This window comes from Nelumbo lutea, chromosome 1 (assembly GCF_056320005.1).
Source record: "Nelumbo lutea isolate HS-2025 chromosome 1, American lotus-T2T, whole genome shotgun sequence".
Classification (NCBI taxonomy): domain Eukaryota; kingdom Viridiplantae; phylum Streptophyta; class Magnoliopsida; order Proteales; family Nelumbonaceae; genus Nelumbo; species Nelumbo lutea.
The window spans coordinates 177950570-177977123 of NC_142684.1; the positions used below are offsets into that span (position 1 = coordinate 177950570).

Genomic DNA, 26554 nt, shown 5'->3' on the forward strand with positions numbered 1-26554 from the left:
TTTTTAGTTTTTTTTTTCTGAAACTGGTCCAGAGGGGCTGGTTTAGGTCTCCTCCATCCCCTGAACCGGTCAGACCCCCGATACACCCACTATAAGGGCGTATCAGTGGGGTCTCGGAACGATACGCATCGGCCGATACGGACTGATACTTTGAACCTTGGTTTGAAGTTTTAACTACCCATCTGCAAAAATATCAATTTGTTATAACAATAGAAGATTATACAGAACATAAGATTAAAAAAAGGATTACCATTAGGCCGATCGTTCCCTTCAAGAAGTGTCACACCAGATTCTGGCCACACCTCATGCTTGGACCCATCAATGGAGACAAAAGAAACAAAAACTTCCGTTGGGTGCAGGAGAGTGAACATTGGATGTACTCGCAAGCAAACCAACCTACAATATGAAAATTTTATATTTTTCTGGTCAGTAATCTTCTATCAGAATGAAAAACAAGGATAAGCATCTAAATTAGAAAAACGTAATGAGAATATATTCATGCTGGAAAAATAACAGATATACTCTAGCATTCTTGCCTACTGGGGCTACTCCTATAGTCATTTGTAGGAAGTGGACTAAGATGGTTTGGCCACATGCATGGAAGACCATGAACAGCACCCGTAAGAAGCAAACCATTTCAAGTTGAAGGGGCTAGAAAGACTAGGGGTAGACCGAAAAGGACTTGGGTAGTAGCCATCCCCATATAGTCGGGGTAAAGCTTGGAAGATGAAGATAATGATACTCTAGATTTCTCAGCAGCTCTGAGCATAATCATGCCCTTAAAGAAAAGCAACTAAAAGTCAGACAAACATGGTTTGAATTCATAATCAGGATAAATGTCAAAATTTAGAGTTACAAACAAGGCTTGGTCATAAAATTTTTTGATCCCTACCTTCTCCATTCACTTTCAACCCTTGTTAAAACTTTATTACTCTAAAGAGAAAACAAAATGTCAAAGACACATTCCCAATTTCTAGAAAAAGAACAAGTAACATGCATGATGCACTATAAATTAGATGCAGAAACTAGAACCAGAAACATCTTTCTGTTGGACCTATGTCAAATGTGCAAATCATCTACTACCTAGACTCTTTCTTATGTAGATGACTACACTGAAATGGTATGGGATTGGATTCTTCAAGAGCCTCCATTGCATTACTAGCTGGTAACAAGAAATGGCTATCTTGAATATGTTTCACTTAACTAAATTACCTTACTGAGAAAAACAAAATTTTCAATAAATTCCCAGGCGAACTAGATTCTAACAAAAAATTGATTCATTTTCATCCCAACTCAATGGAGAAGCTAACCAGAAGATCTTGCAAATAGGTCAGGCCAACATAGAGAATTTTAGCCATCAAAAGATTTGTTCACTGCATTCAAAGACCATATAGCTTGTTTTAACTAAGCCATGCTTTTATAGTTTCGAGTTTTAACTAAGCTCGCACAAGACTATCAACTTCAAGAATAAAGAAAGTTTCTTCAAGAAGTAAAATCATTTCACTTTGAGTAATCAAATACAGTCTCAGAAGAGGTTTCCAACAAAATTAGATGAGAAAGACCTTGAAAATCCACCAGAACCAGCACCAACTTTTCGGGCCACAATTCCAGAGTCAATTCGAAGAACCTTAGGTGTATCTTTTGGAATAGATATATGACGTTCAAGAACTAAACCACCACCAACATCTCCTTCTAAGCTAAGGGATTCCTCTTCTCCTGCATGCTCAAGATTCCGCCTGCAACAATAGAAGATTCCACAGGATTAGCAATAGTAAAAATCAGAAACATAAACAAACAGGCAAATAAAATTCTACCACTTCTCACATTTCCCTTTAGTGGAGAAGTTCTGAGAAAATAGTGGCTCGATTTATTACATAGTGGCTTCTTAGGAAAGATAAAGCCGATGCATGCAACTAGTATTTATAAATTGTTAATCAGACGCAATGGTTACAGAAAATTCATTCATTATAATTTATTAATCAAATTACAGTAGAGAGATTATTTAAAAAACAAGTGGTTAGCAAATGCAGATTTAGTGATTCAGTTGTGTGTAGCAATTTGAAATGTATTGACAGGTGTACTTAGTAGTATTTATTATTGGTAATATACATGCAGGTATAGTATTAAGGGTATTTATGTTTATGTACCTCTATTTTCTCATAAAAAATAAAAGCATAGACGATGTGTTCAGCACTCACTGAATGACAGTGTATTCCTCAGAACATCCAGCAGACCGGTATTCTACACCACTATATTCTTCATACCCATTGATGTCAACCCTGCTGTGAAGCCATTGTGTCCCTGACACAAAAGAATCAATTCATTAGGTGTGTTTGATGGTACATAAACACAACACAATATCATATATACCTTTACTTCCTTCTTGATTGATATATGGAAGATGCCTTTTCATTTAGTATAAGAAAATTTTAACCTCTTTGTTTAAAACACAAAGCTAGAATGATTAGTCCATCAATAAATGCTTTTCTGAGAAAAGAAAATTCTCTTCATTGTTTATTGGGGAAAAACTTCAACTGTCATCTTTCCAGCAACCAGTATACTATAACTTAGTAGTGGTGTACAGAATATAGAGATCACAAGGAACTTCCTGTTGACCCTGGGGAAACAAACAGAAATCCTCCAGTTAAATCATTTTAAACTTATTTTTGTTTACACAAGGTTAGATTGATCAGTCCAATGTACACTTATCTGATAAGAAAATTTTCTTATTGTTTATTGGGGAAATTTTTCTAACTGGCACCTTTTCAGCAACCAATATGCTATAAGATATTGATGGCAAACAAAATAGAGAGGACCATTAGGAACCTCTTATTGCTTGAAATATGGTGAACAGAAATCCTCCAGTGAATTGGAATATAGTCGGTATCATCATCATCTAAGCCTTAATCCTAACTATATGGGGTTGGCTATATGAATCTTGTTTAGCTATTCTGTTCTGTTTAGTGTCATATTAAATTATGAGTGCTTAAATCATTTCTTTTCAATCCATGTCCTTTTTGGTCTGTCTCTAGCCCTTTTAGACCCTTCAACTTGTGAATTTTCTTGGAGAAGAAAATCCAAAGTCTACTATATTAAGAATATACAGATATATAGGAAAAGTTGAACTGTTGCATTAAAGCAGAAGATCAAAGATGAACAGAACAGAATGGTGAAACAGGATTCGTGTAGCCGCACTGACCCAACCCTATTAGGTTAGGCCTGTTAGGGTCAGGTCAGCCATAATTGGGTTTCAGGTTTGGATTGCGGTGAACCTATGCTGAACCCAACCCATTAACATTGCAGCATTAGAACATATACCTTCGTTGAATATAGTGTACTATATATGAGACAGGGCGGGGTAGGGCAGGTTCAGTACCCCTCCTCACCAAGTCGAGACTTGAGATGGGTAGGAGTTGTTTTGGACTGAGACAAAACCCTGTACTGGATCAAGAATGTTGATGAGATAACACGTGATCATGGGTTACTTTACTTCCATCCTAATATTTGTAACCTACTTAATGTAGTTGTTGGTATAGATTTACAAGTTAAAATTGATTATAAAGGTATATGTGGTTATTATCACTGTTAACAATTGTTTATTAGATATTGAGTGGGCCCACTACATTTTTTATAGTTGGTAGTATGGATTCAATTTAAAAAATAAAATTCTTATAAAATCATAATTTTAAACTATATCACATGTGGGTCCATTATAATTAAATCAAATTGTGTAGTCCCATGGGACCCACCAATGTAGTTTTGGAATTAAGTAACATGGACCAAATGCATTATCATCATCTAAGGGTCAACCACATGAATCCTGTTTCACCACTCACTTTGTTTAGTGTCATATCAATTGTTAAATTGTTAGCACTTAAAATAATTTCTTAGTACTTCAACCCATGTCCTTTTTGGTCTGCCCCTAGCCCTTTATAGCCCCTTAAACTTGCAACATATCACTTCTTACAGGTGTGTAAGACGTTCTTTTATGCATGTGACTCAACAACATGAACCTAATACATTTCTCCAAAATACTTCCATTTCTATAACGGAATTTATGTTTCTTGTTAAATTGAACCAAACGACACTTTCCATTTTTTCCAAACTATTTTCTTCCCTCCCATTTCTAGCAATACATGGTAATGGCATGGCACAATTTGACAGCAAACCGCACATGACCTTAGGGTACAATAATTGATAGGGGGCCCTAAACCGCAAAATTTCAGTCAGAATGAGGTTAATCAACTAGGCTGAAGTGAGAAGTGCATCACCCCAAAACTTTTTTGGTATGTTTATCTAAAGAATCAAACTACAAGCTACCTCCAATAGATGTTTGTTCTTTCTTTCAGCAACACAACTTTGTTGTAGTGTCATGGGACAAAACACAACTTTGTTGTGGTGTCATGGGACAAAAATTCTGGTATAAAGTGCCACTTTTCGCAAAAAATATTGTCAAATATCTAGTAAAATATTCTCAAATTTTCTGATTGAGAAATTTGAATTATCCATAAAAAAAATGAATCTCCACACAAAATTGTGTGAAAACAATTTGATGAAAATGTTGTATCATTTTTAGAACTTCTCTAGATTGCAGTAGATAAATCTGGGTATATTTGGAATAATCATCAATAATACTAATGAAATATTTGTATCCACCATCGACTACAAGAGAGGTAGGGTCCTACACATTGGAGTGAACAACATGAAATGGAAGGTCTTCTCCTTTATTACTCGAAGGCAAGGTTCATCTGTTGGGTCCTGATACACTTGTTTACAGGTGTTTTGAGACCCCCCCCCTTTATTTTTGTAGAGAACACTGATGTGGGCCCACTGCAGTGGTCCCCATTGTGTTCGTAGGACAGCAGTATTTGTTTCAGTTATAGTAGTGTCAGTTTGAGTCAATTTGCTAATTCAGCTGTTATTTATTTCAGTTTTATTTACTTTCTTTATTATGTAAGTACCAAGGGCAGATGTGTCCTTTCATCATGTACTAAACATAAACCTATAAATATTAAGAGAGTGGCGGCAGCAGATCTGTGAGAATCTGTCCCTCCTTTCAGCAACTTGTGTTCTCTTGCTTCTCTTCTATTCTCTCCCTTTTCTCTCATCTTCTTTTCTGTTTTACAAACCTAAAACCTTTTAGGATTCAAGACTGATTAGTCTTGATCTTCTACTATTTTAATAAAAAACACTAAAAAAAACCTCCCCAAAAATCAAATTTTGAAAAAAAAAACTAAAAAAAAAAAACATAACTCACATAGTATTTAGTACCGATATGCCTCTGCTGATACATAGGGGCGTATCGATACTTTGAACCTTGCTCAAAGGTAAAGAGGTGTTACAGTGCTTGCTCATCTGACATGACAATGATAACATAGACAAAATAGTGTTCAGTAAACAAGATTTTCAAAGACTCAAAAAACACATGACCCAACCAACAATGCCACAAATAGATTTGGCTATAATCACATTGACTCATAAGACCAACAAGTAGGGGTAATCATTTCTAGCATGACCTGCGATACATTCATAAATTACATATATTGTTAATGATTGCAAATGGTTGTCCAAATATTTTAATTTTAAAATCTAGTCATTGAATTAAGTATTTAAAGTAGAGTTAAAAATTTTTAAAATACAAGTCTTTTCATCTTTTTAACCTTTTTACCCACTATATAATATATTTAAAATCATAGGATCAAAACTAGGCCTGGATTGAACTAATGCCCTTAGCTTAGGTGCTAAGCCCAACCCAACCAATGAACACCCTTACAAACTTTCAAGCCCTTAGCTTAGGTGCTAAGCCCAGCCCAACCAATGAACACCCTTACAAACAGTATTAGGTGCCTCCAAAATAGCTCCACTATCCAAAATATAGAGTTTGCCAACCACATATCCCCTACCAATCATTCTTCCTGAAGTTAAATCCTAAAAAACATAAAAATTAGGTAGAAATGTTTAACAAACTACTAATGGAATTTAAGAACTTATAATTTGACAATGGCTACGGCATTAGACAAAACGGAATGGCAAAATTGGATTCATGTAGCCAACCACATATAGATGGGATGAAATACTAAAAAGGAGAGATAAATACCAAAAAAGGAGAGAGATTGTTCCTTAATCAGTAATGGTAAAAAATGAACCCTTTTACTAGTCTCACCTTATCTCTTCTAGAAAATAGGTGATAAGAGAAGAGACTATGCTTACCAATCTTGTGGTTTGAATCTTCAGGGTCAATAATTCAAGAAGCTTTAGGAACAAAAGAAACATGAACTATAGTACCTGAGCTAGTGGCATAAGAGGTAGAAAGGGACAATGGATGTTCCCTCCAACTGACATAGTACGTACCAAGGATTGAAATATCGATACTATACATCCGATAAGGGGTGTATTGTATCAATATTGACTATAAGTCTATAACCGGTACTAGATACACAACGACTAAAGGTGTCTCCTGCCAATCGTGCGTATTGTTTGATGTACGGGCCTGGGTTCCCTAGGCTGCTGCCATCAAAATTCAGTTTGATGAATCCTTCATCCGGTGGTTTCCAGCCCACAACAGGTTTAACCCTTGTAGCAGAACTTCTAGCTACAACTTCCAAATTTCTCTGCATATCATCAAAGGAGAATTCAGAAAATAACTTTAGGGACTGGGTCCACATTAAAGACCTATATAAAATGCAATCCAGAACTGCTTCCTTATTTCTTTCTTTATCATTGAACACTCTGCCATTCCTTTCCTCCCACATCGTCCAAATCAATGCAGCCCTAATACACCTCCACAAAATTTTACCCCTTCTCTTTGGCCAACTGAAGGTCGTTGGTTCAAAGAGACTTCTCATTTGAGTAGAGCAAGCCCCACCTGTGACCAAGAAGTTCAAAAAGCTTTGCCCAGAGACTAGCAACAAAAGGGCAGGATATCAGAAGATGGTAGCAGTTTTCTCCACTTGCTTTACACAAGGTACACCAGTTAGGGGACAGGCACATGAAAGGTCTTCTTTTTTGCAAAACACCCGAAGTGTTTATTTTCCCATGGAAAACTTCCCAGCACAAGACCCCAACCTTGGGAGGAATAGGTTTAGACCAGATTTCAACTGCAAGGCAAGGAAGAGAGTTCGGGTCTGAACACAAGAAAGCAAAGGAGGCACAAGAAAAAAGACCTTTGGGGTGTGGAATCCAAATCCGGCCATCTGATTTAGAAAAATCCAGGATAACAGAATCAAGAATTTGTAACAACAAGGTTGCCCTTTCTGATTCAAGGTCCCTTAAATTTCTTCTTAACCCTAAGTTCCAGCTTAACCCAGTCAACTCAGAGAGGGAAACAAAACAAGAGACAGGTTCTTTTTTAAACAAAGAAATAGAAATCAAAGAGGGGAACAAATCTTTAAGGGTTCAATTACCAATCCAAAGGTCCTCCCAAGAAAGAACCTCATCTCCAGAACAAACATCATACCTGATTTGGCTTAGGAACTGAGGAAACACTCCACAAATAGATTTCCAAGGAGAAGCCAAAGTAGCCCTCGACGATATCCCAGCATCCAACCATTGCCTGTAGAACCATGGATACTACCAATCACCTCTTGCCACAACCTTCCCCTCTCCAAAGCCATTACCTAGTAAAGAGGAATTTTTATTGTTTAAGTTTCCTACGCCTAGGCCCCCTTGATCTTTACTTTTACACACTACATCCCATTTGATCAAACGATCCTTTTTTCCTTCCCCTGACTCCCACAAAAAATCTCTCATCAACTTTTCTAGCTTCATCACTTTCCTCCATGGAATTTCTAAACAGTGGTAAATGATAGACTGGCAAAATTGCTAATGCGGATTTGATCAGTGTAATTCTACCTCCCATCGAAATATAAATTCTCTTCTAAGCAGCCAATCTCTTAGAACACCTTTTCATAACTGGGTTCCAAAACTGTTTTCTTTTGAATTGTCTCCTAGTGGCATCCCAAGGTATTTTAAGGGCCAAACAGTTATCAGGCAACCTAAAGACTCTACTACTTCCTCTAGCTCCTCCTGCTCCAAATTTATTCCTGCCACACAATTCTTCTCAAAATTTATTTTCAACTTAGAAATATGTCAAACAACTTGATCACATCCTTCAACTGCCTTGCCTTTAACGGATCCCCACCCTCACAGAAATAATTGTATCGCCTGCAAATTGTAAATGTGTCACCACTATATTAAGACTGCCTACTCTCCACCCTTTAAAGAGGTCCATCATATCAGCTCTTAGGAGGAATCTACTAAACACATCCGCTATAAGGGTAAAAAGGAAGGGGGACAGGGGACCCCCTTATTTTAATCCCCTAGTAGTTGTGAAGAAATCCCTCACCACGCCATTTACCAGTACCTAGTAATGACAGGTTTTCAAACAACTTTCAATCCATCCACACCATCTTTCCCCAAAACCATAGCATTTCAATATTTCCAACACAAAAAGTCCAGTCCACCATGTCATAGGCCTTCTCCAAATCTAGTTTACACACAAAACCTTTTCTCCTCCTCCTCTTATAGTCCACACATTCATTGGCTATCAGAATTTGATTGGTAATTTGTCTACCTTGAACAAAGGCCTCTTGAGATTATGTAACCAAGCTAGGGAGGACCTCTCTCAACCTTAATGACAGAACTTAAGCCAGAATTTTATACATGCTAGTCACTAGGCTAATAGGTCTAAAATCTCTTGGACTAATGGCATCAACCTTCTTAGGTATCAAGGCTAAGTAAGTGGAATTGATCCCAAGGCCAAGGAAATGTTCCTCAACAAATTCTTCAAATACTGCTAGCAAATCAAATTTAATTATCTCCCAACGGTCTTGGTAAAAAGCCATCCGGTTGTGGAGCTTTAGATCTACCCATTGAGAAAACTACCTTTTTAATTTCTTCTGGCTCAAAATCCTTTTCCAACACCCTCGCCACTTTTGGGTCCAACTTTGGCCAATCTAAACCTTCCACCAAGAAAGTAGAATTGATCCCAAGGCTAAGGAAATGTTCCTCAGCAAATTCTTCAAAAACTGCTAGCAAATCAAATTTAATTATCTCCCAACAATCTTGGTAGAAAGCCATCTGGTCGCAAAGCTTTAGATCTATCCATTGAGAAAATTGCCTTTCTAATTTCTTCTAGCTCAAAATCCTTTTTCAACACCCTTGCCACTTCTTGGTCATAGTTTTCAAGGCGTCTAGGCGATTTTGGGCGACACCGGGGCGCCTAGGCGATAAAAATTTTATAATATAAAAATATGACTTTTGGCTAGTTTCCTAGTTTTATATACCATTCAGCATGTATGTTAATTGAAAAAATAGCATATCTCTTTATTAAGAACATTAAATTTCCTCTAAAAATGTGGCAAATCATCACATCTAAAAGATAAAAATCTTTTACATATATTAATTTCATTATTTTCAAAAATAATACTACTATAGTAAGTATTTAATAGAGAAAATTCATATTAATTAGTAGATAAAGATGATTATCAACTTTATATGATAAATATTCAAAATGGAAAGTATAATAGAAAAAAAAACAAGGATGGAGTTTCTGTTTTATTTAATTAGAGAGAGAGAGAGAGAGAATAGAAAAAAAACTTTATTATTCTATTCATTCTTTCCTCTTTCTTTTCTTTCTTTCTTTCTTTTTCTCTTCTCAAAACCCTTTGATCTTTTAAATTTCAATAGTAAAACATTAAAACAAAGTATAATTGATATATATAGCATATAACAAAATGTATCAACACATACATTAATAAGATATAGCAATATAAATGATATTATAAAAGGCGTCCACCTTGTCATTTTTGTCACCTAGGCAAGCGCTCAATCGCCTAGAAGGGCGCCTAGTCGCTAAAAGTCAAGGCGTTTGGGCAAGGCACCCAGCCTAGTCGCTAAACCTTCCACCATCACTCCTACATCATTCACCTTTTTGTCTCTTAAAATGCTCCACAAAACAATTTGCAATTTCCTCTTGGGTCCTCAAGATTCACAATTTATTTCCAATTTATCCACAAAATTTTTCCTTCTTCCATTGGCTAGTGCATGAAACAACTTTGTATTGCCATCACCCTCCTTAATCCACTTATGTATTGACTTCTGCCTCCAACAAATCTCCTCCCTAAGTAAAATCTCCTTTAACTCCTTTTTTAAAGTCCATCTTAAGCCTCTCTCCTCCTCAGTCATCAACCTTTGACTTTCCTTTTGATCCAGCTACTCAATTCTAGAGGTCACATTCAATTTTCTTTCCTCAACTCTTCCAAAAACATCTATTCCACTCCTTCAACTTGTCTTTTAAATGTTGTATCTTTCTATGGAACCTTATCCTTTCCAATCAAAAACCCCCACCTCCTCATTCCACCAATCGTCCACTCTGCTGGTAAAGTCAAGATGGGTGAGCCACATATTTTCAAATCTAAAAGGAGTAGGACCTATCAAAAAATCTTATGTGCCTATTCTATTTGGACAATGGTCTGAGGTAACCCTAGGCAAAGCCCTCACCATCAGCCCTCCCTAGTATGCCTCCCAAGCAACATTGAACACAAATCTGTCCAGCTTTGAACAAATGGGGGAGGCTTGAAAAATGGACAAAGTAAATTGGGTCTGCTGAATTGGTATTTCTTTTAGTTCACAATCCTCAATAAACTCATTGAACCTTCTCATGCTTGTGGAAATCACCTAATTGGGGTTGTTTGTCTCATTTGTAAATCTTATCACATTAAAATCACCTCATAGGCACCAAGGCCCATAGACCTTTTATATCATAAAGTTCCTCCCACAATTGACCTCTTTCACCATACCTAACTGGCCCATATATATTTGATTGCACCCAAGTGAAACCATCCCTTACATTCTTTAATTTTATAGACACTAGGAATTGGCCAACTACCTCTTCTATAGATTCCAAATCTTCATTTCTCAACATTGTAAGTAAGTCACCGGAAGCTCCCCAAGACGGCACCACCACCCAACTTATCCCTCTAGAACTCCACACACTTCTGACCCACCTCCTATCTATATCTGCTACTTTTGTTTCCTGCAACATCACTATATCTGGCTTTTCCTTTTGAAGCAAGTCTTTAATAACCCTTCTCTTCCTAGCGCTCCCCAACCCTCTTGCATTCTAACTTATTATTTTCATTTACCACTCTTTTATAACCCCCAAAACTTTTCCTTCCGCTAATTCTGTCCTTTCCTTCTTTCCCCTCTTGCACTAAACTTAATGTCACCTTCTACATCAGACCTCACCCTCTTACTCCGCTACCACTCTCTCTCTTACCTTCTACCTTCCTCCTCTCATGCTCTCTACCATCTCGTTCACCCACCTCCCCAGGATCATAAATTAAATCTTCAACATAGCCTTCTTGGATCTCAAGTTCATCTAGAAATTCAAACACCAACTTCCAAATTCTCTTTCCTTTCTCCATGCAATCCACCCCCTCCACACTATCCTTCCCTTTTTCTTTCCCTTCTCTCAACTTCCCTTTTGTCTCTACTTCAGGCAATGGTTGGAAATCTGGGGTATTTGCAATCACAGGGAGAGCATCATTATCCTTAACCAAATTGACGATTTTACCTGGAGAGATAGGTTTCTCAACAGAGAAGGGGACAAGACCCTCTGAACTGGAAGGAGAGGACTGCAAACAGGCTTTGCTGGTAATACCCAATGGACGCTGATCAAAGACGTCTACTAGAGTACCTACGTTTTGCCCAGGAGAAAGACTATTAACTCCCCCTTGGATATCCTACACTAGTTTTTTTTAATCAATAACAGAAACTTTTATTAAGAGGAATAGAAGAGAGAAAGATACAACAAGGGAGGGGTAAAATCTCTTAACCCTCCCTAAAAGTAGAGATCAAATTACAACAATGCCCAAAAGAAATTAGCTCTTCCCACCCCTTGTTTGGCCAAAGAGTTCTACCAAAGAATTAGCACTCCTCTTGGACCACTGAACCTGAATTTGCATGTTTTGAGTTAGCTGGTTAATTTTCTTTTTTTCATTTGAGAACTTCCACAGACTGAAATCTTCCTTCTGCAGGCAACTAACAGCCAGCCTAGAGTCGCCTTCCACCAGCAGTTTTCTAATATTCAGCTGCCGGGCTCTTTTAATCCCTTCCAGAACTGCCAAAATTTCAGCTCTCAAAGAATCCCCCCAACCTATAAGGTCTGAAAACATGGCAATAATTCAACCTTCTTCATCCCTGAACACTCCACCTATACCTGAAGGACCTGGGTTTCCTTTGCTGCTGCCATCAAAGTTCATCAATTTAGTGAACCCCAAAGTTGGAGGAATCCAAGCTGGAATAGGGGAAGTATTCAAGGGAGCACACCAAGACACTTCTTTCCAATTTCTAATGAAATCTCCTGCTGAATAACCTTCAAAGAGCTTCTTAGTCTTGACCCAATGTACCACCCTAACATAGACTAATTCAATGATGGCTTCCTTGTTTTTTTCCTTTTTCATGGAAGGTTCTTTGATTTCTTTCCTCCCACACTGTCCAGCATACAGCTGCTCTTACACATCTCCTACGCTAGTTGATCCTCTAAGTTCGGACTTGGACTTATTGGCCTTAGGTTTTGCTCCCTACCAATGGAACTCTCTTCTCCCCTTCGAACTACTAGTTTAGCTCCAAAGTTTTAAGGAATAGGCGTGAGAAACACTACTGCAACAACTTCTTCCTTTAAAAACAGTTGTTCTGTATTAAAGCTCTCTATTTCTTGTTGTAAAGAACTCTTCCCCAAAGAGACACTGCCAATACTTGAAGTTTCAGTTTCGCCGGAATCACTTTCCTGCTCACTAAAAAAACCTTCCTTCTCCAGCTGGTCTTCCACCTTTTCCAGCATCGATCTTTTACTCCTAGGGCTCCGGCGCTCCGGCAACATACGGTCAGTTGCACCACTGTAGGATATACTCGAACTCCTGTTCTGCCCCTGAAATTTGGAACAGGTAGGACCTCTCGAATCTCAATGGGGACAATGATGGATCTAACTAGCCATCTATAGTCGCCCCTCTTAAGATCCCACGTGACTTTTAATGAAGTCACATGACTCAGTCTTCTCTTCTAAGAGGTCCAGCCATTTCGTTGGCCCACCAAGGCCCACTCCTTCGCTGGTCTCTTGGGCCCTATTCCTTTTTTCCACAGGCCCACTTTGACCTGCTAGCCCAGAATGGTTTGTTCTCCCCTGGAAAGTCTCCATTTGGCCATTTTATCGTGCCCCTTCCTCACTAGTGCCCACATGTTCTTTCATTGACGGGCCTGATTGATCTATTGACAGGGGCCTGATTTCCTCCTTTTTCTTATCAAACTTCCCCTTTAAGGTAACCGTCTGTGTATATCCAAATACCTCGTTGCTTTTCTTTCAAGGTTTCCTTCTCAAGGATTTCCTCTTGCGTGCAAGTTTCTGAGGAGTCAGAGCTGGCCTTTCCCAGTTTGCCATGTAGCCAGTCTCTTTCTACCCCTTCGTCTTCTCTTCTTCGAGCTTCAACCTAGAAAGCAGCTTCAATGGTTGTCATTAGCCATACCGAGAACACACCACCATCGGCCACTTTAATCTTCTTGGGAATTTCTTCAAGACAAACGCAACTGAGACTTGTAGCTGTAGAACGTAGATCCTTAACAAAGAATCCATCTAAACGTGCCTTGCACAGGACAGCAATGATTCAAACACTTCAGCCTTCCAGAGATGAAAAGGCAGACCCAACAGCCAAACTATAACTGAGTCTTCTACAAAACTTTCCTTTGCATTAGCCGAAGGAGACCACCTAGAAACTGTAACTGCACCACACTCCATCTGGAAACAGATTGCCTCAATCTCTAGCTCAATATCTGATGCCTCCAAGAGTGCTTTATAACTCTCTAATGGAGTTAAAATAGCTGTACTTCTCACTCTCAAGTTTTTTACCACTTCCTCTGCTATCCTTTTCCAGTCCCTTGGTGGCCCACTTGTTTTCACAACTAGCCGCTTTTCCCAATCCTCCTTTGAAGCATTGACCACCATCCTCCTTTCATAGGAAGCTCCCCCTTCTGCCAGGGTCCCTGCTGCTTCCTTTGTATTTTGTAGATACTCTCTTCTGACTTCAGCGATTCTGGAGCCTATGAACCACTTGCCAATGTTAGGAAGTCTTTTAAGGTATATGAAATCTCCTTCCACCCCTCACCTTTTCTACCTTCCGGGAAGCACATCATCTGCTTTTTCCTTGAGCCAAAATTTCCGGGAAACACCATGGCAATCTTCAATTCTCTGATTTTCAGAGCTGTTTTCCTCTGCACCTTACAGCTCTCAAACAAAAATTGCTTTGCCTCAGCTTTGATTACTCTTCTCCATTCCACTCCTCTATCCTTGGTTACATAGTTCAGATTATGTAAGGTGGGTGTATATATATATATTCAATAATATGTGTATATATATAATAATATATTAATATATAAACATATATGCATATAAATTTTTATTTCAAATTTATTATACTATTTTGTTCTAATTTTATTGTTTTTTTTTCAATTTCTTGTCTATCTTGTTAGTTTATTTTAATTTTTTCATTATTTTTTTCAAGTTTTCTAAAAGAAAATCTTATCACCCATGGCTCAACACAACCTGCTACAGTACAGGCGGCCTGCAAAAGTGGGCCATACACCTCTATGTAAGGGTAGTGTCATAATATGTAAGGAGGGTTTTGTCACCTTGCTTACCTGTAATGGATACATTTTGGCATAATGGCTTTGTTTAGAGTAAGTAGCTTTTGCTTGATCCCTGTTAGAGTTGACAGAACAGGGGTATTTTGGTCTTTTGGTTTATCTAATTAGAAGTGAAAGGTATATTTTATTCAAGTTTAAGTTATGTGTCCCATCACTGGACAATACTGTTTTTCTTGTAACTCGATTTATTCAATATAAATACAAGGTGGGTCGACTAGAGGGGTGACTTTTCCTCTACTGGCTGAACCCTTCTTCTCTTCTCTTCTTTTTCTTCTTCTTCTCTACTTCGAACCTAAAACTAAATAGGATTCTATACATGGCATCAGAGCAACAAGACACCAGTTTTTTTTTCCTTTTTTATTCTTTTCTAATCGCCCTTTCTTCTTCCTAAGTTCGCCACCAGCCATATCAGTTTTTTTTATTTTTCTCTTAGATTGATTAGAAGTTCGACAAGAGGCCAAAAAGGAGTGGTAGTTTTTTGTTTTTGGAGGTAAATATGCCTTCAGTTGCTGTGGTGGTGGTCGTTGAGGTGGTGTACTAGATACCCTCTATTCAGTGGTACAAAAAGGGCTGCTTGTGGACAGGTATGAACAGAATTTTTTTCACCCAGTAGTGGACTGCGGCTGCGTTCTTTTGGTCTAGAATACATTTCTGTGGTGGTGTGAATCGATAGGTATGCATAACAGCCTCTTTTCATTCTGTTTATACTTGGATATGTGCGTTGAAAGTAGGTTTTTCGATTGCTGAGTTCATGACAGCAATAATGTGGTGATACTTATATTCTGTTGAGTAGTATGTGGTGTGGTGCTGAATAGTCGAAGGTGAATACCTTGTCTATAACAGTGATTCCTTTGTGAAGTGAGGAGAATTAGTTAAGATGGCATCAACCGAAGATGGGAGTGACAATAAAACAGGTGTTATGATTTCTCCAGATTACTTAAATGTTCAAATGGCATCTATTAAGTTGAATGGTGAGAACTATGTGCCGTGGGCCAAGTCGGTGGAGGTGTTCTTAAAGGCCAAGAAAAAGGTAAAGCATGTGAGAAAGGAAAAATCCACCTTTGATTCTCTAGGGTTCAGTGACTGGGAATAGAAGGATGCTCAAATCATGACCTGGTTGTAGAATAGCATGAAACCTAAAATCAGTGTGAATTTTATGTTCCTAGATACAGCTAAAGAAATCCGGGACAATGGTTATTCCGGCCAAGATAATACTACTAGGGTATATCAATTGTACCAAGTGTACTTTAATCTGAAGCAAGGTAACCAAAGCTTGGAGGAATACTATCAAGCATGAGAAATATCCAAAATGAGCTTAATGTATATCATCCTCTGACACCAGATGTTTAGGTTCAGCAACAACAGCGCGAACAACTTGATGTGACAAGGTTTTTTGTGGGTCTGAAGGCTAAATATGAACCTATTCGAGCACAAATATTGGGGGGGGGGGGGGGGTCTACTCTCCCCTCACTTGAAAAAGTTTTTCCCGCCTTAGGAGGATATCTATTGAGTCTACAGAGTCTTCTTCTCTCTCAGACAGATCTGGTTTTGTGGTGACTAGAGGGGGAGGTCATGGAAATAGAGGTGGTGGAGATGGTGGCCATGGATTTCCAGGAAACCAAGGTGGTCCTATGTTTAACCGTGCAAGTGGCCGAAGTGGAGGTTGAGACTCAGGGGAAGGTCGTGGTAAAGGAAGGAGTAATGTACTTAGAAAGTGTACAAACTATGGATTAGAGAGGCACACTTTTAATTTCTGCTATGATTTACATGGTCCACCCAACACTTGGGCTAACCATGTTGTGACTAGTGGCAATGGTACAATTAGTGAAAATCAGCAAACTGATCAAACTCCCTCCACATCTACTGGTGCTTCTAGGAAGACAGTGAGTGTACCACATGAGGTAATATGAGAAGTTCCTTCAAACATCCTCTCAGCGGAACACAGCTACTCTTGCCCATTTAGGTATATGAGAAGTTCCTTCATATGTCTGGGACTCCAAATGTATTGTCTTCATTTTCTCCGTCTTTCACATCCCAAACAGTTGCCCTTGCTAATGGTTCTACATCTCCCATTTGTAGTGTTGGTGATGTTGATCTTTCCTCCTTATCTTTATCATCTGTTTTATATGTTCACAAGTTCCATTTTAACCTTATGTTTGTTAGTAGATTAACCAAGTCACTTAATTGTTCCATAACCTTTTATCCCTCTTCTTGTGTTTCAGGATCTCAAGATGAGGATGAAGATTGGTGGAGGGCATGAGGCAGATGGATTGTATTACCTTGATGGTGGTGGCCCGCCAGTAGCATTTCAATCGTTTATTACTCCTCTTCAGTGGCACTGCAGACTTGGTCATCCATCTCTCAAGGCCCTGAAGTTGGTGGTTCCGTCCTTAAGTCACCTTTCATCGTTGGATTGTGCATCGTGTCAGCTTGGGAAACATCATAGAGTCTCTTTTAGTCCAAAAGTTGATAGCCGTGTCTTGAGTCATTTTTCTTTAGTTCATTTTGATGTTTGGGGTCCAAATAAAGTAGTGCCATACAATGGTTATAAGTATTTTGTAATTTTTGTTGATGACTTTTCAATGATGCCATGGCTCTATCTTATGAAAGATTGCAGTGAATTTTTCTCTATTTTTCAAAACTTTTATGCTGAAATACGTACCCAAATTGGAGTTCATATTAAAATTCTTTGCTCTGATAATGCAAAAGAGTACACCTCAACACCATTTCAACAATACTTAGAGCACCATGGGATAATTCATCAAACTTTTTGTTCCTACACCCCACAATAGAACGGTGTAGCTAAATGGAAAAATCGATACCTATTTGAAACTGCTCGGTCCATGATGCTTAATATGAATGTCCCAAAGTGTTTTTGGAGTGATCCTATCCTAACATCATGTTTTCTCATCAATCGGATGCCCATGTCCAACCTTGGAATGTCTCAAAGCATTTTTTTTAGTCATGTTCTCCCTCGGATACAAATAGATCAAACTCCTGCTCTGATACCATGATGGCAGTCTTGGAATAAGAGAAAATAGACAAGAGAAAAGAATGAAGAGCCAAAAGTTTAGAGTAGTGGTGCCCACTCCTTATTTTATTAGACTGAACATAATTAAAGGTAAAAGAACATAGTACCCCTACATGACTAAAAGTACAAATTACAACACTATCAAAATATAAATATAAAAGGAATCAATACCGTTGAACTCTATGTGCAAAGAAATAGGAGAACACAGAAAAAGGAGCACTACAAGCATTTTCTTCCAATGGGATGTCCACATTTCCATACTTATTAAAAAATGTCATACAGAAAATAAATAATAATTGTTTATTAGAGTATCAAATTTACATCTTGTATCCATGTGTCCATATACGTCAGGACACAATTCTTTTAATGCTATACACAATTTAGAAACATTAATTGGTAAAGAAAAAAAGGGTGCACATGAGCAGATAAATGACCAGATAAAAAACAAAACTGCAGATTAACTTGGCTATTCTTCCCAAGTAAAAATCTGAGGACCCATTCAATATGACTAACCATCCTTCATAGTTGACAAGAAGAATGTAATATCAAGGGAACAAATCTTACCAGAAGGAACATGCATCATAGAGATTATCCTACCCCCGATCCAAGGAACCACTTTGAGAGCCCAATCACCACTTTTCAGGTCAATGGGAATCTTTGAAAGATCTATTCCCTTCTTTCCTGAAACTTCTACATCTGGAATACGCTTAGCACATTCTGCATTTAACAGGTTTCCTTTGTCAGATGAGAACATCAATGGAAATCAACAGAATACATGCACAGAAGTCCGTCAACAGACATGACCTTTAGGCCTCATTAGCTTGTGTTGATAAATAAAACAAAATTTGTTAAATTGATTGTTACAGTAGAAAACAGGTTAGAATTCCAAATGAGTTCACAATAACTAATGTGGATTGCAACATATGACAAGATTCTAAAAACCAAGCATCTTGTAACTAGAGGAAGAGTTCTGGAAAACAGTTGGTTGCTATGTAAAATCTTGGAGGAGTCAGTTAAAAATTTACCATTGTAATGCCTTTCTTTACTGTTACACTTTGTCATCTTTCTTAATCAAGTCTGGAAGGGGCCATTGCTTGGTGCAATGGGAAAATCTCAGGCTGATAAGCATCAGAATATGGGATCAAGTCTGATAGTGGACGCTTTGTACAAAAGAAGTGCCAAAGATTACGTTCATATCCAGTCCACCCCTCCCAAGATGCACAAGGGCAGCAGCGGCATGATGCATATGGGAGGAAAGAGATGCTAGATTTTTTTTTAGATGAATAGGAAAGAAATGCAAGATTGTTCAGGACAGAAAAGAAGTCCAGAGAAAATCATTTAAAATAACTTAGAATGCACACAACTGATGGCATTTTAAGAAATTGGAACTGTTAAAACAGTTAGTTCTTTTATGTATTATGGGCTGCAGGGGTACTGTGGTCTTTTTACTCTTTTTTGTGTTGCCCTATTATATAAGAAAAAGCTGGTGCCGCCAGCACAACTTTTGCCTCTCTATTTTCTGTTTCTCTCTTCTTCCTTTCTCTTCTTCTCTCTCTCTCTTCCTGTCTCTGCTTCTTCCCTTCTGTTCTTCTTTTTCTACCCAGAAAACATGGTACCAGAGCGGGTTCCGTGGGCCTGAAGACAGATTGAACCTTGTTTCTCTTCCTCCTTTGCCTTTTTTTCTAGATCAATCAAAGGAAATCAGACGAAACTGATCTGAGAGGTGTTTTTTACCTTTTTTTTATTTTCTTCTTGGCGGTGTGCCAAGACAGAGCTGTTTGCTCGTGGTGACAGAATGCTGTGAAGATTTTGGGTGGTGTTTTTACACCTGTAAGGATCATGTGATCCTTCCTGTACCCATATGGGAGATGTTCGCTGGTCAAGAATGATTGGTGGTGACTACAACAACAGAGGTAAGTCCAGTTTGGTGGCTTTGGTCATTGTGTGACTTTTCTTGAATGAATAATTGTGACTGAAGGACCTTCTCCTTTGTTCTTTGGCGTTTTCTTTTGGGGGGGATAACCTAGCACTGTGGTTGCTCTCTTTTCTGGTGTTGGATTGTTGTCAGATGTGTGTTGGATTGTTGCCGGATGTGTGAATTTTTTTCTGGTAAAGTTTGTCTCAGTGCTGTCGAATACCAGAACCTACTTTTGTGTGTTTGAGACATCTAGTCTGTAGTTGGAAGTGCTTTCCGGTTGTCCTTTTTCCATGACCTCTGAAGATACAGCCACTTCGGGTATGTCTTCCAGCTATAGTGAACTAGGTGGGAGTGTTGACATGACCTTCCCCATGGCTGTTGTTCCATTAGATGGCCTCAATTATTTGGAGTGGTCAAGAGGGATTAAGCTTTACATTACAGCAAGGGGAAAAATAGGGTACATCAAAGACAGAATTAAATAACCAAGATCTGGGAGTGCTGAACACGACAAATGGAACCAAGAGAATAGTATGGTAATGTCGTGGTTACTTGTATCAATGCTCCCACAAGTAAGGAGAAACTTTATGTGGGCTGAGACTGCTGCTGAAATTTGTTTACAAGCAAAAACAACATATTCAGAACAGAGACACTATGCAAAAACATATCAACAGCAAGCTGCGTCTACTACATGTAAGCAAGGGGAAAGAAGTCTTTCCATATATTACTCGGACCTGACTTCAATTTGGAAGGAGCTGGATCACTACCAGAATATGAATTGGAAGTGTGAAGATGATGCCAAAGCCTACAAAGACTCTAGTCTCCCAACAGAGGGCGTTTGCCTTTCTACTGGGACTGAACCCTATGTATGAATCTATTAGGGCTCAAATCCTTGGAAGTAAAGACCTCCCTTCAGTCCAAAAAGTTTACGCTTTAATGCAGTCAGAAGAAAGTAGAAGAAATGTGATGAATACTTCTGAGGGGGAGCCAGTTACTTTGATAGCTAGGGGTGGTACTAATGTGAATGGCAACAATCTTTTTAAGAAGGGTGATTCCCAAAAAATGGTGGAAGATAAGGACAAACTGTGGTGCACTCATTGTCAATGGCCTAAGCACACTAGAGAGACCTGTTGGAGTCTTCATGGGAAGTCGAAGTGGGCTATGGAGTTGAGCAAAAAATCAACTGATCAAAATAAGAAGCCAATACAACAAAGCCAAAAGAAGTACAATTCAGCAAATGTGGCAACTCAAGAGACTTCATCCCCCATTGTACCCCATGATCGCCCTACTAGTTCTGATCCAAAGGAAGAGATTATCAATTCCTTCCGTGATCATTTGGAACTGTATGGTAGGACACTTCGTCAAATGGACTCAGGTCCTACACCATCTACCTCTTTTGCATCTACATCAGGTAACTCTGCTACTGCCTTCCATGTGTCATCTCACTCATCGAGTCTCCTTGGATCATTGACTCTGGAGCCTCAAATCACATGACAGGTAAGTCCAATTTGTTTCAGACATATAACCTCCTCTCTGGGAGAGACAATGTGAGACTAGCTGATGGGTCCCTCTCTACCATTGCTGGTCAAGGAACCATCTCTCTTCCTTTTGGCCTCTCTCTAATGTGTTGCATGTTCCTAAGTTACTTATCAATTTACTTTCTATTAGCAGTATTACTCATTCCTTAAATTGCTCAGTAACCTTTTTCCCCTCTTATTGTGTCTTTCAGGATTTGACCTCCGGGAGGATGATTGGTAGAGGTAATATGGTGGATGGTTTCTACATGTTGGAGAATAAAGCCGGTCTTGCTGCTTCAGAGTCTATGAGTCATTCTAGTAAAAGTCAGACCTATTTATGGCATAGTTGTCTTGGTCATTTGTCTTTTGAGTCTTTGAAGATTGTGTTTCTAGAGTTATTTAAGTCTTTGTCAGTAAATGAGTTGTAGTGTCAAACGTGTCAGTTGAGTAAACATTGTAGAAACTCTTTTCCAGTAAGAAATAAAAGATCTGATTTTCCTTTTCATATCATCTACTCTGATGTTTGGGGCCCTGTTACACTACCTTTTGAGATGGGATACAAATAAATTCACATTTATTGATGACTATTCTCAATATACTTGGGTTTATCCAATGCGATCCAGAGACGAGGTACCACAAATTGTGCAAAATTTTTAGTGCATGGTATTTACCCAGTTTCAAACTGAGATCCACATCTTTCAGTCTGACAATGCAAAAGAATATTTCCATAGTGATCTTACAGAGTTTTTTGCCTCATGTGGTTCTCTTCATCACAGCTCTTGTGCTAAAACACCTCAACAAAACGGTGTTGCTGAACGAAAGAACCGGCATCTTCTTGAAGTTGCTTGTGGGTTGTTATTGTACATGAATGTTCCTAAACATTTCTGGATGGAAGTTGTTATGTCTGCTGCATATCTTATCAATCTTATGCCATCTCGGGTGTTAGGGTACAAGGCTCCACATCAGTTGTTATTTCCCAATTCCCCTTGGTTCTCCATTCCTATGCGTGTTTTTGGTTGTCAATGCTTTGTCCATAACCTATCTCCTACTTGTGGTAAACTTGACCCCCGTGCTATCCCATGTGTCTTCTTGAGTTATCCTTCCTCTCAAAAGGGCTATCGATGCTTTGATCCGGTTTCTCATAAGTATTATGCTTCCATGGATGTCTCCTTTTTTGAGAATGTTCCTTTTTTCCTGTTTCTCCTCAGGGGAAGAGTAGGGTGGAGGAGAAACATGCTCAAGCACAAGTTCAGCTCCCTCCTCTTCCTGATCCTCCTCCATTTGGTGTCTTCTTCCGTCGTAATAAGGGTCAACAAAGTTCAACAATTGCAGAACAACCTGAAGCTATGCCACCAATACCATCAGACTCTCCAGAGGCAGATCTTCCTCATCCAGGTATTCTTGTTCCTATTGATATGTTTGATCCTATTGATGTTGATGATTCTACTATTAATAATTTGGATATTCCTATTGCTAAGAGAAAGGGTGTTAGATCTTGTACTACTAAGCATCCTATCTCCCATTTTGTTTCCTATGATCGCGTTTCACCCTCCTTTCGTGCTTTTCTTATCTCCATTGACAGTGTTTCTATCCCTAAGAATGTGGCAAAAGCCTTATCTATACCTAAATGGATAGATGCGATGAAGGAAGAAATTGATGCCTTACATAAAAATGGCACTTGGGAGTTGGTTGATCTTCCTAGAGGAAAAAAACTAGTGGGATGTAAGTGGGTGTCACAGTTAAACATAAGGTTGATGGTACAGTGGGAAGCTACAAGGAAAAATTGGTAGTAAAAGGGTTTACTCAAGTGTATGGTGTGGACTATGCAGAGACTTCTGCGCCTGTTGCCAAGATGAATTCCATTAGAGTCCTCCTATCTTTGGCAGCTATTTTTGACTGGGATCTTCCAACTAGACATTAAATTCTTGAATGGTGATTTAGAAGAAGTGTACATGATTCAGCCCCCAAGCTTTTATGCAAAAGGTAGTGAGCAGAAGGTATGCAGGTTGAAAAAATCTTTGTATGGGCTAAAGCAGTCACCGCGGCCTGGTTTAGCAAGTTTCATTTAGCAATTCAACAAATGGGGTTTAAATAGTGTCAGTCAGACCACACATTGTTTGTGAAGAAAGGTGAAGGAAAAATTGAAGCCCTAATTGTGTACGTTGATGACATGGTAGTCACCGATGATTGGGCAGCAGAAATACAGAAATTGAAAGAATTCTTGGCCACACAATTTGAGGTGAAAGATCTAGGTCCCTTGCACTATTTCCTTGGAATTGAAGTTGCTCGCTCCAAAAGGGGGATATTCATCTCTCAAAGGAAATATGTTCTTGATCTATTGGAGGACACTGGGAAGTTAGGGGTGAAGCCGGTTGATTCACCTATTGATCAAAACCACAGGTTGGACGACAGTCAAGGAGAACCTATAAAAGATGTAAAGCAATTCCAAAGACTTGTTGGTAGGCTCTTATATTTGTCCATGACCAAACCTAACATCGCTTATGCTGTGAGTGTTCTTAGTCAATTTATGCATAATCCCAAGACTACACATCTTGAGGCTGCTGAAAGGATTCTTAGATACCTAAAAAAGTTCCTAGGTGCTGGTTTGTTGTTCTAGAAACATGAGAATTTAAAAGTTGAAGTTTATACAGATGTTGACTGGGCAGGGGTAGTAGATGACAGGAAGTCTACAAGTGGATTGCACGTTTCTGGGAGAAAACTTAATCACATGGAGAAGCAAAAAACAAAATGTGGTAGCTAGATCCAGTGCGGAAGCGGAGTATAGAGCTATGTCCCATGGAGTTGCTGAGGTTATGTGGATAAAAAGCTTGTTAGGTGAACTAGGATTTACTGTTGATAATCCCATATCACTTTATTGTGACAATAAGGCTACTATCAACATTGCAGCCAACCCTGTTCTCCATGGTAGAACTAAACATATTGAGGTTGACAAGCATTTCATCAGGGAGAAGATCATAAGTGGAGAAGTGTGTACTCCCTATGTTAGCTTTGAAGAACAACTTGCAGATATCTTCGCAAAGGGCCTTCATCATCTGCGGTACAAGTTGGACATGATTGACATCTATGTCCCAACTTGAGGGGGAGTGTTAAAACAGTTAGTTCTTTTATGTATTATGGGCTGCAGGGGTACTGTTGTCTTTTTACTCTTTTTTGTGTTGCCCTATTATATAAGAAAAAGCTGGCACCGCCAGCACAACTTTTGCCTCTCTATTTTCTGTTTCTCTCTTCTTCCTTTCTCTTCTTTCCTCTCTCTCTTCCCGTCTCTGCTTCTTCCCTTCTGTTCTTTTTCTACCCAGAAAACAAGAACTTAGTGGCAGAATCTTCATCTTAATGGGGTTTGACAAAAGGGGGTAGCCCATCCCCCATCCCCCATCCCCAATGGCAGAATATTCATCAAGGAGAACCTAAGTGACAAAGAGTAGGAGAGTCCTGCTGAATTCATTAAGATGAATTTTGATGGGTGCAGCTTGGGTAAACTAGGTCAATCTGGAAGACTGGAACTGTGAGTGTTTTTAGAAACACAGAGGGACATATATTAGCATTATTTTCTGGACCTGCAGAGGTTGGAGATTCAACTAGAGCAAAACCATGGGCAGTGACCAAGTCTATGAACTTCACACATTTCATAATTAAAGGTGATTCGAAAGTTCTAACAGGTTGGGTAACAAGAAATCATTAAGGCCCATGGAAATATAGGCATGTAATAAGGGAGGATAAAGATACTTTCAGTGTTCTCAATGTCACAGTAGTTCGGTTTCCAAGGTCTGCAAATGCTTTGGCAGATTCTCTAGTGAAGCAAGAGGCAATTAGGAATCAACTGTATTGGGAACTAGTCCCCCAAGGGGGGAGTTGTAATTCATGCAATGAATGTTAGTGATGATTAACTTGGTCCATTCTCCTTAAGCTGGTGCCATTTGAAGGAGGAAAAGAGTTGCATCTTCAATAGGAGAAGCAGCCACTTTGAAATATTGATTGGGAAGGTAAAACGGCATTTGGTGTGGTCTTTCATTCTAATAATTTTTATTGGCATTTAATCATATATTTATTATTATTAGAATAAAGATTTAAGCACTTAAGGTTTTAACCATCCTCAAGAATGAATACAGATCTAGCTTAGTGCTACTCTCCCTGCAATTTCTGCCAGCCACAAAATACAGCAATAAAACCTTTAACCGAGCAAATCTGTGCCCAAATATAGAGACTCAGCAAGAGTGTTTTTGATGATCATGGGATCCAGAAGAAACTTGTTTCAATAGTGAGACACATGTCCCGCTTCGTATGTTGTGTCTTGGAAGCTAGGGACCTACAGCTCCATTGTTTAGCCAACTAATGATGCTCTATGAGCCCCTATCTAGTATCAGATTCTCATATATCCTAAAGACCTTCCTAATCAAAAATCTTAAAGGACAGCTTAAATCCCTTCTCTGATTGAATTTCTGGTGGTACCTCTCAGGACTGAGAATACTACCAGCACATCTTCCATGTGATTAAAACAAGGCAAGAATGCTGCCATCATGGTCTCTGAGGACTCCCTTTATTCCTAAAATTCCTAGGCTAACCAAACTATACCTGTCAAAGTTTAATTTAATAGGATGGGAAGAGACCAAGTTGTACTAAAAAGAATTCCTTGTTAAAAAGGGCATGCCACATACCCCAATTCTCGATTATGTCATTAGTTGAAAAATTAGAAAACACATCCATTGATTTTACCATTGTGGGCCACCTTAATATAAATGCTCTCAATGATAGCCTCCTTGGGTTTAGACTTTTTTTTTTAAATATTTAAGCATTTTTGTCTTCTCAAGAACTCAACAATGTTGCTTTCTTAGTACATCCCCACGTAATTTTACAACTTCTTCAATAGTAAGAGAATGGAGGCACTAACAAGGTTTACACCGTCTCTGGAGCATTCTACCTACACTGATAAAGAGAAAAGAAAAGCTCCCAAACACAAGATACAAGTGCAGCAGCAATAATAAGTGGAGAGTAGCTTCACAACTTGCTCTACAATGAAAATACATGTTAAGTAAAAGATACCATGAAGGCATCTTTTGAAGATTCCCATGAGTGTAGACCTCCTAACAAAGAGCCCTTGTTAGAAGCTATGAAGGCCAAAGAGTATTCAAGGGTAAAGACAAAGAACCCTTGATTTTCATGTCAAAGGTGCAAGAAACAAGCCAATCCAGATGACAATCATAAATGGGTTACCAAATCCTGACACCAAAATTAGAGGAGTCAAACAACATGCCCTCCAAAGAATCAAAAAGAGAAAAACACAGGAACTTCAACTTCCCTTTATCCTCTCCCAAGTCCCAAGTCCCAATCTAACGACAATCATAAATGGTCACACAATGGAGATCAACTTGTCTTTAT

The 26554-nt window shown here is 38.8% G+C and overlaps 1 protein-coding gene and 1 long non-coding RNA gene across 3 annotated transcripts in view; one reads left to right on the forward strand and one right to left on the reverse strand.

Moving 5' to 3' along the window:
- The window catches only part of HGL1 (heteroglycan glucosidase 1), a 50790-nt gene that overhangs the window by 951 nt on the left and 23285 nt on the right, over positions 1–26554 (reverse strand). For both annotated transcript variants that reach the window (XM_088961001.1, XM_088961003.1), the window contains exons 19-22: positions 18293–18445; positions 2199–2301; positions 1563–1736; positions 251–396 (exon numbers count right to left, since the gene is read on the reverse strand). In XM_088961001.1, coding sequence (XP_088817127.1) covers positions 251–396; positions 1563–1736; positions 2199–2301; positions 18293–18445 — 576 coding nt within the window. The remainder of the gene's footprint in view (positions 1–250; positions 397–1562; positions 1737–2198; positions 2302–18292; positions 18446–26554) is intronic.
- Positions 13715–17328, forward strand: LOC148879472 (uncharacterized). The gene is made up of 2 exons (XR_016104236.1): positions 13715–16660; positions 16920–17328. It is a non-coding gene; the product is annotated as an uncharacterized LOC148879472 (long non-coding RNA).